This window comes from Calypte anna, chromosome 3 (genome assembly GCF_003957555.1).
Source record: "Calypte anna isolate BGI_N300 chromosome 3, bCalAnn1_v1.p, whole genome shotgun sequence".
Classification (NCBI taxonomy): Eukaryota; Metazoa; Chordata; class Aves; order Apodiformes; family Trochilidae; genus Calypte; species Calypte anna.
In genome coordinates, this window is record NC_044246.1 from 6,690,423 (window position 1) to 6,704,051 (window position 13,629).

At 38.3% G+C, this 13,629-nt stretch overlaps 1 protein-coding gene across 1 annotated transcript in view; it reads left to right on the forward strand.

Moving 5' to 3' along the window:
- Window positions 1-13,629, forward strand: part of ACTN2 (actinin alpha 2) — a 67,271-nt gene that overhangs the window by 20,209 nt on the left and 33,433 nt on the right. The window contains exons 2-5 of the mRNA XM_008496494.2: window positions 3,602-3,716; window positions 4,780-4,899; window positions 10,953-11,039; window positions 12,108-12,195. Of these exons, the coding sequence (XP_008494716.1) occupies window positions 3,602-3,716; window positions 4,780-4,899; window positions 10,953-11,039; window positions 12,108-12,195 (410 nt within the window). The remainder of the gene's footprint in view (window positions 1-3,601; window positions 3,717-4,779; window positions 4,900-10,952; window positions 11,040-12,107; window positions 12,196-13,629) is intronic.

The following is a 13,629-nucleotide window of genomic DNA, read 5'->3' on the forward strand; positions in this document are numbered from 1 at the left end:
GAAAATTACTTGGCTTCCTGCCCTGCATCCCCTCTTCTGCAGTCTCTCATCTCAGCAAAGGTTTCTTCTGCAATAACAACTTTTGAAAGGAGAATTTTTTTATTGTTTTAATTTGTTGAGCCTCCTATGGTAAATAAATTCTAAAAAGAAATGCCTAGCTTTCTAGGAAGATATTTGTATCCCTCCTGGTATTACGCTTGGTGCCTTCAGTCCTGCCTTGTTTCTCTGGGCAATGTGATACTCTGAAATGTGCTCTACCAGTCAGCAGAAAAAGGAATTTGCTTTGTCTAAGTCATTTAATAGCTTTTAAATCCCAGTGGATTACAAATTTGCAGGGTGTACTGTATGCTGGTTGTATCTTGATCTCCAGGACTTAAAGATGCTTTGAATTGTTTCTTAATAGCTATGAATAGAACTGTTAGTTAAAGTCAAAGCAGTGAGAACAAGTGGTATCACAATAAGAATAGAAGGGTGAGGGCTAGATAAATGAGGGATTGCAGAAGCTGTTAAAATTTGCAAGTTAAATTTTGCAGCAGCTTTAATATAGACACTTATGGATTGCATCACTGAAACAGCAAAAAATTCCTGAAGCACCATTCCTATGATCAAGTTTGTCCTGGGACAATAAGCCAGTTTGGAAAGTACCAGGCTATGAAGTCACATGCCAAGAGTCTGCTGTAATGTACTGCAGTGACACTTTCTGGGTGGCAAAAGGCACCTCTCATAAGGGGATGGCACCATTCTGTAACCCTGTGCACTGGTAAAGCACAAAGCTCTGAGAAACGTTAGTTTAGAAAAAATACAAACTTCTTACTCTCAAGATAGAAGATAATCTAAGCTGTCTAGACAAAAATGGTCTAAATAAAGACTCCACGCACATTAGAATGCTTAAGTAGAAGTTGTTATCTCATGAATGGAGGCTTTGTAATTCCAAGTTTAACCTTCAGAATGTCAAACTCCAATATTACTGTAAAGAATCTTAAATAACCACAAAAATAAAAATGCAGCCCATAAAACCAGTGACTGCCATCAAACTATGTATTGAAAACAGTTCGACTCTTCAATAGTAGCATCTTTTCCTTGTTTGTATCATAGCAACTTTGGCTTCCTAGTGCCTTCAGAAAATCAACAAGATTGAGAAGAAAGTATGAATCGGATTTGTACTTTTAAGATTTCTCAACTGGTGGGATCTTTTCTATTGAAGTCTTAAATGGAAATTGTGGAAGTCTCATTCACTTGAGTGATGCATGGTCAGAATGTTCACCATAAACGTCTAAAAGAAGAGAAGGAAATGTCTGAGGTTTTTGTCCAAGTTTCTCTTTGAGTTTAGCATGGTGTGCTTGGAACAATATCTTCTTAAGGTATGAAATCTGCCTGGAATTTACAAGATTCAGGCCCAGGGAAAGGTTTTGCCTTCATCTACTGGTCTTCGTTATTCTGAGACATCAGAAATTAAATTGTACGTATAAGAAAACTCAAAAAAACCCAACCAAAACCCCCCTCCAAAAAAAAACAAGCAAGAAAAAAGGTCAAAGGATATTTATATTGATGGTGGGGATTTGGGATGTATTTTATTATTTACTATTTTAAATATTATAAATGCAAAGCCTCTGCCACTGTCCCAAATGCCATCCTTGTCTCTAAATTGGAGGCACATGGACGAGATGGATGGACCACTTGGTAGAAAAGGAACTGGCTGGGTGGTTGCACTCAAAGAGTTGTGATCAACATCTCCATGTCTAAGTGGAGATCAGTGATGAGTGGTGTTCCTCGGGTTTGGGTTGGTACCAGTGTTGTTTAACAGCTTTGTTGCTGATATGGACAGTGGGACTAAGTGCACCCTCAGCAAATTTGCTGATGACACCAAGCTGTGTGGTGTGGTTGACACACTGGAGGCAAGGGAGGCCATCCAGAAGGACCTTGATGGGCTTGAGAGGTGGGCCCATGCCAACTTCATTAAGTTTAACAAGGTCAAGTCCAAGGTCCCCTGCATGGGCTGGGGAAATCCCTTGTGAGACCCAACCTGGAGTACTGTGTCCAGCTCTGGGGGCCCCAGCACAAGAAGCACATGGAGCTGTTGTAGCAGGTTCAGATGAGAGCCACAAAGATAATCAGAGGGCTGGAGCACCACTCCTATGAAGACATGCTGAGAGAGTTGGGGTTGTTCAGCCTGGAAAAGAGAAGACTCCAGGGAGACCTAATAGCAACCTGCCAGTACCTGAAGGGGCTACAGGAAAGTTGGAGATTGACTTTTTATAAGGGTGTGTTGTGATAGGACAAGGGGGAATAGTTTTAAGCTTAAAGAGGATAGATTTATGTTTGATATTGGGAAGAAATCCCTTACTGTGTGGACGCTGAGACAGTGGAACAGGTTGCCCAGGGAAATTGTGGATGCCCCCTCCCTGGAAGTGTTGAAGGCCAGGCTGGATGGGGCTTGGTGCAACCTGGTCTGGTGGGAGGTGTCTCTGCCCATGCAGGGGGAAAGCCCTGTTTTTCAAGGTTCCCACCAACCCAAACCATCCTATGATTCTATAATTTACAATGTTTTTAGAACTGCTGTCATTCAACATAGCAAAAGAAGGGAAATTCCAAGTATATGACAATTTTAACTCAACTTGGCCTTATATAATTATAATCAAATACCTGGTGAAATACCTAGTAAATACAAATCTGCTTTATATATACTAACAGACACTGAAAAGGAGAATTGGTCAGCAGAATGAGAAGTCTAATTTTAACTGCTGAATTTTATAATAGATCATGTTTTGATTTCATTCACACAAAAGGTAATGTGTATATTACTTTTGTAGATCAAAGGAATTAGTTCTGCTTTTCATCTCTACAAATAAAAGGAGACTTGGTTATTCTCTGTAGAGAGAGAAATGCTCATGGTTGCTTCTGTGACCATTTTTGTACCTGTATTTGTTTGCTTCATGGAGTTGTGGTAGTTTTCTGAAAATGATATAGTACAGTTTAAAAAAAAATCTCCTGCCTTAGAAAAGGAAGGCTGGAGCTGCACTGTCTGAATGTGAACTTCTGCACCTGAATTATTGCAAGCTTTCAAAATCCATTCTAATTGTCCATGCTTTCAAAAGACATTCTGTTTCTCACTGTTACAAATAGGAGCAGATGCAATTCTGCTGGTATCCTTGCTGTGTAAAGTCTCTCTTCAGTTACTTCATCCTGAAGAGTGTTCTCACAACTTCATGCCTGTGAAAAATGCTTAACTTGTGCCTGGCATGGATATTCTGTGTAAGAATTGCTTGACAGATAAGTGTCAACATCAAGTTGTGTGCTCATAAGATGTTATGTTTAGTAATATCTTAGATAAATTTTGCCTTTATGTGTAGAACTTTTGGGGGTGATGTATTTAAAAGCTGAATCTAGCACAAAATTGCTTCTAATCAGGCAAATCTTTGCATCTTTGTGAACATCTGGGATGAGAATTTTGAACTCAAGCATATATAGAATGAATAGGAGTTGGACATTCAGATTGCTAAGGCATCAGCGAAAATCTCAGATACAGTTGTTAGTAAGATGACTTAGCAGTTGTCTTGTAAAATGCCTTGTTGACAAGTATTTTTTTAATTTAATATTACAGACGTTTACAGCCTGGTGCAATTCCCACCTCAGGAAGGCAGGCACACAGATTGAGAACATTGAGGAGGACTTCAGGAATGGCCTCAAACTGATGCTCCTATTGGAAGTTATCTCAGGTTGGCTAAAATAATGTTTGCTATGTATTTACAGAATGCTAACTGAATCAGTTTTAAAAGAACAAAAATGATAACAATTCAAAACAGTGAACAGAAATGCTTAAGCAGGCTGAAAAGTGAGATGTATAATGTCTTTGCTTTGCTTTTAATGTCTTTATTGGATTAAAGTGATTCAAAAGTGAGTGCCTAACATAAATTTAGATCAATATTTAGTCACCAGTAAAAGGTGTAATTTTTCAGAAGGGTGGAACAGCCAAGAACTCCTTTTGACTAACTGATATAAACTCAGTCTGTCACTCATTTTATACTTTACCCAGAGGGGCAGTCCCTGAGGTACACTCAGAATGCCCCTGAATGGGAAGGGAGTAGCTCAATTTACACTCACACAGGAAAGGTGAAAAAGGACAGGAAGATTTTTAAGATTGCTTCATGGAAAAGAATTTATGTTTTTGCTGGAGATTTCGGTGTCAAAAGAAGATCTTCAAGTGATCAACCTTCATGAAATGGAGAGCCATATTTTCAGAAATTAATCTTGTTTGTGATAATTTGAAAAGATAAATTCATTCAAACACAGAAATTGTCTGTTCTGTTGTACTGAATGAGGTTGTTAAAAGCCATTGTTCTTGGTCAGATGTTGGAAGGATGTTGTGGGTACTCTGCTGCATAGAGTCCAGCCTCTCTCTCTCCAGTCAGGCAGATAAGGGTGATGAGCTCTAAGAAGATACTGCCTTCTTAATATTCAGCTACTCTAGCACAGACAGTAGCAATGAACCAGAAGTTGACTAGCAGGAAGCATTCATTTATCTTCCAGATATGTTTAGAGCAAATATAAAAATTTTAGTCTGTTTTTGCTGCTACGTCAGAAAGATCTAAGTGAAATGTTTGAATTTTCTCTTCAGGGTGTTCTTCAAAGCTATTTGACATTCTTTCAGAAAAATATCTGTTAAAATAATTGCTAACTTTAGACAGTGTTTAGGGCACGTTCACTCTTGAGTTCCATTCTCTTAGGTGTCTGTAGAGAGATGTATGGAAAAGTAAACACATTCAATTTGTTATTCTGCAGGGGAAAGACTACCCAAACCAGACAGAGGGAAGATGCGCTTCCATAAAATTGCCAATGTCAACAAAGCTCTGGATTACATCGCCAGCAAAGGAGTGAAACTTGTGTCCATTGGTGCAGAAGGTATGTGGCAGAACTTGACAATGCACCTTAAGTATTGACATTACAAAAAAGTCTGACAGTGGCCCTTGGCCAAATTGCAGGGGCTGTTCTCCATATAGGGGTGCCTCAAAAAGCCCTTAATATTGGTTGCTGAGAAATACCTGAGAAAGTGCAAGAGGTGGAAATTTGTGAAAATCAGGGGCATAAGTGGGCTCTAAGAATAGTCTGTCTCTAATATTAAATGAAATTGTCTGTATTTTAGTGGGTGTTCAGATAATGATTTCTTCTATCCGACCATTACTTTTTCCCTGTACATTATTAAAAATAAGGAACCCCTTTAGTAACAAGGTTGGATTCTAGGCTATGCTTCATCTGATCTGGGACCTTTTTTATCTTTAGAAGGTATTGTTCAGACAAGACAAAGGCTGACATCGCTACCAGGTGGCTGGGACCTACTCCTATTTTGAGACTGACTGGATGATTTCTAAAATTCAAATGTAGAGTTAAGGGGGTGATCAAAAGAAATTATGTTAGCTGGGGAGAGACTGTACATATGAAGGAAGGGCCACAGAATGTTATTTACTGAAGTTATTCTTTTCTTATTGTTCCATTATTCAGGTTGTTAAATAAAAGCATGCAGTTGGCTAGTTAAATGCTAATAGATGTAATCTCCAAACAAAAGAATGCAGGCTCTCACTGCAAGTGAACCTATGCTTCCTATGAGATTCAAGTAATCATTTAAAAAGGAAGGTCTGTCTAGAACTAGCTGCTCCACAGAGCTATTTGCATAATGCTTTGCATAGCCATTACCATACAGATGAACGATGTGGCCAGCATGATATCCAACTACTTTCCATTCCATAGCCTGAATGATGTGCTGTTGGTTCTGGGGGCAGCCTCTAACATACCATTAGAGAAAAACTCTGGTTGTAACCCCAGTATCAAAGTGAGAAGCACTAGCTATATTCTGTTCACATTACTAGGAGTTTTAAACTCTATTTATGATCCTTCTCTTCTTATTTTCTGATTTCTGCAGTCTTATATATGGTCTCATTCTGGCTTCCAGAATTTGATCTCAGAGAGTTTACTGTAATTGTGGGTGGGGCAGGAAGATTCAGTAGGTGGGATAGGAGCATCTTTAGAAGTGATGAAGAGATCTATCATCATTCCTTGATGCCACAATGGTTTGTCCTACCTTGCTTGGTTCCTCATGTATCATTCAATTAGTGTTCAGTTTCTAAATCTAGAACTCCAAAATTGTAAGACGTGTATTCTCTGAGCAGAGCATTTATTTGAACTTGCCCTTTATTCATTTGCAACTGAACTGGTTGGGTCATCTATGGTCCAAATCCATACCATCTATCTTTAGGCACATAAGAGAGGCATTTTCTGGGGAATATATCATCAGTGGGGAGAAATAGGCAATTTCCAAAAGCAGTTCAGCTCTCAGAAGAGCTCTAATGCATTTCAGAAGTGCATTGCTCCCTCCATCAATTGTACAAGCAGGCAGGGAGAGCTGGACCCTTTGCTCAATCAAATGAAGTGGAATGGAAAACTATGCCACTACTCTAAACCTCTGCAGTTCAGGTAATTCTGAGGGTGGTATGGCATTGAATGAACAGCAGAGGGTACTGAAGAGACAATTTATGTGTGGAAACGAACGATTAAGAATACAGAAGCCTGTCTGGTAGCTGGTGCAGCAGTACTGAGAGTGCAGAGTGTGTGGAGCAAATCAATGGTAGTTTCTGTCATGCCATGCCAGGACTCTGAGGCTTTCTGTCCAAAACCAAGAGTGCAGCAAAAAGGGAATCTTGTGGGACAGAGTGGCCGTACTTTCTGAACATAGTTTGCACAATGTACTAATGTTTTCACACCTAGGTTCTTCAAGCAAGGTGAGAGTATTTAAACTGAGGTACATCTACAGCTCATATATGCTCCTGCACTCCCATCTCCCTCATTTTACCCTACTTAATGCTGCTAATTACTGCCAGGGTGCTCAGAGTAGGGAGCAGTGCTTGACTACTTTCTATATCACTTGAGGGCAAAGTATCTGGGATAGCTCAGATCAGTCATTAAAACCATTTAAACTAACCCTGCTGTTCTTGGCAGCAAGTGGCATGAGCTTAGATCCTCAGTGATCTCCCAGTGGGAGTAAGGCAGAACAAGAGGCAGCAACCTCTTCCAGCTTCTCAGCCAGGTTCTGCAGGGGGTTGTCTGTCCATGCACTCAATATTTCTTTCTGTATGTAACAGCAGACAATAGTAAACCAGAAGATGAAGGTGATGTTCTTGGCTGTGCTGCAGGCTTCTATTGTATGTTTCTGGAATTCTCATTCTGTAAAATCAAGGAATTAGTAGCAGAAATTAATTGATTAGCATTAAAAAAACTTAAAATTCTTGGAGCCGGAGAAAAATCTACTGATACTGTCATAGCTTAGGTGTGGAGAGGAACTGTCATTGTAAGACATTGCACTATGTTGGGTATGGCTACTAACACATTAAATTACATCCACGTGGGCAGAACCAGATAGATTTGTGTGCCTTCCACTCCTACTCTAAACAGGCTGACCACAAAGCCAGCTCTGGCCCAGACATGCTTAGTGCACTGTTAAGTTAACCACATCACCTCTACTAAATTTGTTATCAAAGGCACAGTGCTGTGCTGATGCAGCAATGCAGTATCACATCTGACTGGGTACAGTTTCACAGTGTGGGCTCTCAGGCACCAGTGGGTGCTTAAAGAGTCTCTGTGCCCCCTTGTCCTGCATACTTGCTCCCACACTACACAGCCCTGCCCTACCACTTGGGCTGACAACTGTTTCTGTATTTGTGCTGGAGACTGGATCAGCAATCTGATAGGACACTTCATGTCTTTTCTTTTCTTGCATTTTTCATCATTATTAATTAGGCAGTCATTATTTCACAAAGATGGAATGAGTGCCAGCAAGGAGGAAGAGCACAGGTTCCTTAAGTTTGTATTGTTTTCCATGTCCTTAACCCCTTAACTCACTGCCCCTGTATGTGAGCACAGGGCATATGGGCCTGCCTGCACCCATCTGTTTTGGCATTCTCTGAGTTACATGGATGCTTAGAATACTTTTTTATTTTCCAAGCATGAACATTTTGATCTAAATCTGCTGAGGATGATGTTTTATTATCTGATATGCTGAGTGGAGAGCATGTTAGCTCAAGGGGACCAAATGGCATTTAAAATGGGGCCTGAAAACACAGAAATAACTGAGATTCCTGTGGGACATCAGTACACGGTTCAATTTAGTATTAAGGGGCCATGGATATTCTTTAAAGCCATGATTACTGTTCTGAGGCTGACTTCCTTGGACTGTCTGAGAAGTGGGAAGAGAGGGGTGATCACCTTTAACTGTGATGCCAAGCAGAAGTCAAATTTGGCTACTCTGATCTGTGCTGTGGAAGAGTCTCTTCACTGGTGATGAAATGAGACTGGAGAGTCAACAAGCTAAACCAAAAGCAGTGAAAGAAGTCCTTATGAGCTATTCATGGTTCAAGAGTTAGAAGTTTTCCCTTAAGTTTTCAAGAAGTGCAATAACTCCATTTGCAAGGTAATTGCATCCTGAATGAAATGAACTGAGTAATGGAGAACCACGAAAGATAAGTGTCCTGTTAATGGGAAACACTTCTGTATTGCTTCTCTGGGGAGTGGGGAAATATTAAAAACCAAATGATCTGTGAATCTCCTACCAGAAGGTTAGAATAAAAAAAAATTAAATAGAGCCAAAGCAGAATTTAAAAAAACAACAAAACCAAGCTAAAAACTTTAAGAACATGCCATACTGCTTTTGCTTACCTTTTTCCCTGGACAGTTTTTGTTGTTTCTCCTTCTTTTTCCTTCTCCCCTTTCCTGTCCTCATAGGTCAGCAAGATGTTTTTCCCCACAAATCCAGTTTTGCATTTATGAGGTGCAGGAACTGTATTTCTGTCAGACCAAGCAGGTGAAAAAAATAATGAAGTCTCCTGTTGACCTATAGAGGAAAGCTATAGTAGTTATTCAGTTATTTTTTTGTCACCAATACTTTTTACATTTAGCAACTTTGTTTTCCTTCTGTTTAGGGTTTTTTTTCCCTTTTGTCTTTAATACGTGTGCTTTTGGGGTTTTTTGTTGTTTTGTTTTGGTTTTTGTTTTTTATTTTTTTTTAAGCTGGCAGTAGATAATGAGAAGCCAAAGCTGGCAAATTGCTTGAAAATTCTCCAGAGGCACACACAGAAAATTTCCTCTCTTGCTGTTTCATTCTCTTTGCATGTACATGAAGATATGCAAATGAAAACAACAATGTAGTCATTATGCAAATCTAAGAACTGATTGCCTGACAATCAGCAATGCCTCCTGGGTATTTTAATTCATTTATTTTACATTTGATGAAATTCTTTACTGTGTATACATATCAGACATCTGAACAAAATTAACTACTTGACCAAGGAGGAAGGATGAGAGAAGTAGCTAAATGTTCTGATAACCATTTGGTCTTTTTTGGCTGAAAGAATTTAGTTTTGAGGGTTGAAGAGACTTGAGGTCTTTCAGGGACAATAAAGCAGTAACAATGCATGGAAGGCAGGCAATGTGAGGTAAGAATTCTGGAAAATTAACAGAGAACCCAAAGGGAAAAGCCAAAAAATAGCCATCATATACAAGTTGGATTATCACACTAGCAAAGTAAGAGTAGACCATTGATGGGTGACATATCTCCTACCACATTTGTTAATTCCATAGGTTCATATGACAGCTTATGCCACATACTACTGCAATGTAACATGTATCTTGTGTCTTTGAGCTAGCAGCTGCTTTGTTCTGTAAAAACTGCCCCTGGATTCAGGAAACTTTTAAGTAACAGAATGACTTTCATTTTCTACTGACACTTCTATTGGCATTTGATGTTAAATTGAGGAAATTCCTCCTGTTGCAAGTTGTTCCTCCTCCTTCCCCAGAACACCAGTGGGCCCCCAGGCAGCCACAGCTGCTCAACTTCTTGAGGAAGGCTGGAGGTGACTTTCAAGTAGGGAAGAGCAGCTGGTGCCTTCCCTGCTCCCACTGGTGTGACATGACTGCAAAGGCAGTCTGCAGTTGTCCTCTCTCATTGTCCCACCTCCTCTGTTTACAGTACTGGACTGTCCTTAGAGTCTCACTGTGTTCTTTTGAGTCTCTCACCATATTTTTCAGATTGATTGAACATTATCATCCCACTTAAGTGGTCTGGCAGTACCTTTTTTGGTGTTGAGAATTCAAGTGTTATTTTTGTTCATATTGCACTATAAGAGGACTGTATTCTATAGCTTATAGAAAGGAATCTCATGCATATGTGAGAAGGGTTGGAGAAAGCACCTTCCCAGCACCTGTCTTGTAGGTAGATTCAAGTATTGCAACAAATTGGAGCCTCGGAGGTAAAAAAACCCTATTTATATTAAAGATACATAAATGTGCATGGGTAGTAGAGCTGTAAGACATTACCATCTCTTGGCTATGTTTCTGAATGGCTTGGTAGGAAGCTATGTAGCTGAGTCTCAGGAGCTTCTGTGTCTCTTGAGTTACTCTTCATATCTAGTGCTGGCACTATAGCTATAATTCTCACAGAGGTCTAAATAGTATATGGGAATTTTTTAATACTGTTTTATTTTAAAAAATACCATTAGTGTGCTGTAGTTTCTAAAAATGTGGGGTAATACCATATTTTTTTCAGTTCATTTGTATTTGAAAACAGTTAAGCTGATAATGTTCAAACTTTAAATAAGTATTTCCCTTCAGTCTCTCTCTAAAAGAGTCAGCCTAAAAGTTAAAGTGTTGAGATAGTTACAACTACTTGGGGAAAAGCTTTTTATCATGGAAGGGTTGAAGTGACCTTAACCTCAGGAATCTTCAGTTCTGCTGCTAGGGTAGCACAAGTGTGAGTTTGCTGAAAAATGAATGCAGATGAATTCTGTGTAGATAGAATTATGGTAGAAATGTTTATTAGATACAATATATATTTTATTAAAATGTGTGACTAAAATAATAGAAAACAGAAAACACATTCTAAATACTACTGCTCTCTCTTTTTTCACCTTCAGAAATTGTTGATGGCAATGTGAAAATGACACTGGGTATGATCTGGACTATCATCCTTCGCTTTGCTATTCAGGACATTTCAGTGGAAGGTAATAGTAATAATCAGGGATTTTTTTAAAAGATATTTTAATATGAATTGCTCATTAACTGTGATGAGCACTTTAAAAATGAATTATTTTTTTCACAGAAAGTGATACTGCAACTTCCCTACCTGGTGATAAAATCAATTTTGGGAGGGGAAAAAGTAACTACTATCCTTATTATGACAGAGATAATGATTCAACTTTCTAGATGCATAGGCTCTGGGCATTTTTCACAATTATAGAGATAGAAATATGCCTATGATTATGAGCTCTGGTGGTCTGAAATTCTGCTGTACTCTGTGTGGGGATCCTATTTCCAACACACTTTTTTAGTCCTGTCCACTTCTCACATTCTTTGCAAATATTATTTGATTATATCCCTCTTCTGTCACTTTTTTAACCTCAGAGCTTCAGAAAATTTTTTCTTGACTTTCACTTGGTAACTGGCTCCAGAATGTGTGTGGTAGTTACAATACTCTTTAAATCAAATTTATGCTGTGAAAAGTCTAGAATTCTAGAAACTAATCTCAAGTTTCAACAAAAGGAGAGTAAATTCAAGCTCTGCATGCTGTCCTGCCCATAATTTGGGCATAATTTGGGCAATAATATATGTGGAGCTAATGGCCTATTTGATCTCTTTTGTCCTTATGCATTCATATGCCCATAGGGTTCAGATAACAAAGGTATTCAGCCTTTATACCTCCGTGTAAGCAAATGGACTGTGACTACAAGCATATCTAATGTAGGCATAAACATAATATTTTGTGTCTATTTCTATTATATTTATATTGGGTATTTTTCTCCAAATATAAATTCTGCTGTACAGTCAATATAATTTTCTAAACATCCAGTATCCCAGAACTACTGTGTGGGCTGAGACTCTAGTCTGAGTTGTCCCAGTTGAGTTGACCTGTGTGTCCTAATGGAGCCTCCACTATATGAGTGCCTTTTAATATTAAATGTTGGCTTATGCCAACCAGTTTCAGGTCACTGACCAAATTTAAAATGACAATAAATTAATCATTTGAGCACTTTTAAAATTTTTCTTGTTTTATTCCCTGGTGTTATATACAGAGACCTCTGCCAAAGAAGGGCTGCTGCTGTGGTGTCAAAGAAAAACTGCTCCTTACAGAAACGTGAACATTCAGAACTTCCATCTTAGGTAAACTTAATTTATTTCAAGGGGTAGATGCAGTCTGAAATATTTTAAGTCAATTTTTTTAAGTCAATTTTTCAACTCAGTTTTGTAGGTATATATATGACAGGAGAATTTATCCAGACTGAGAATGTTAGCCAGACTTTTTTCAAATTCTCATGCTCTAGGTTCAGAGTCTTATTTTGATTAGTCTTTGGCATTGCTTACCATAGTTTTCATAGTTACTGTTTAAAAAAAAATTCCCTACTACAAATAGAATGACCATATTATATTGTTAGAACTCCTTGGTATATAGAAATATCTGAGTACTGCAGCATAGTGACTTGGCAAATGACTGCTTTCAGATTAGAGCCAATGTGAGTTTAAACTGTTCTTGGCAAAAATACCAATGTATTGTGCATGCAAATATCTCATTATGAGGAATCAGTCTTTATTATTTTGTAACATAACTATAAATAAAGAGTAAAAAAATGCACTCAGTGCAAAACAGCAGTACTTTAAATGTGGGTTTTTTTCAAATTCAGGAACACTACCTATGTTGAAAAAATTAGTGAAGTTTCTGCCATGCACTTCTGTTTTCACTAAGGGAGTTCCAGGCCATATGGAGGCTGCCTGGTTTGGGGATTTCACTGGCCTAATTCCTGTAGCTCTGCTGGTGACCCTTCACTATACTACATGGCTTACCATTTGCACTATTTAACTATGTGATCTTGCCTTCCCTGAAACACTTCTAGTACTTACAGCAAGAGTTGTAAGTATTTACTCTGTATTGCAGTATTTTGGTGTTTTGAATTCGTTCTTAACCTGCAGCACCTAAAGCATACGTAGAAAAAGAGAAGATATGGTTCATGTGTGCATCCACAGAAAAAAATAATTTCTTTGATTTACAGTCCCTGTACTGCCTGTAAGAGATCTAAAATTTTATTATGTTATTTCCTTGAATATATAGAGACAGAACTTTATATGGATGCAGGGTATACTGTAAATTACAAGTAACAGATTTTTAGTGTGTTTTTACATATATATATATATACATACGTATGCTGCTGTGGGGAAATCACCTGGAATGGAAGTACCCTGATTAATGTTTGGGTTGATCAGTTCTGAAAGAACCACTTTATAATGAGCTGTTCAGGCCATTTTAGCCTATGACTTTTGGAAAAAAAAAACTTTTGTTAATTTGGTGCTAATTTTGATTCACTTTTACCTTTTGGATGACTTTATATTATACAATGTATGTATATTCTGTTTAATTATATTAAATTTTTCTTGGAGATAATTCTGTTATTTGAAGTATCTACCCAGAAATCTCAGTGACAGGGATTCTAACACAGTCTTAATGTGTTTAGTATCACATGATTGCCTTGCAGGATAAGACCTCAAATCTACAGTTCCTGTGACTGCATAAAGTGTTTACATTAATTATCCTTCAGGATAATT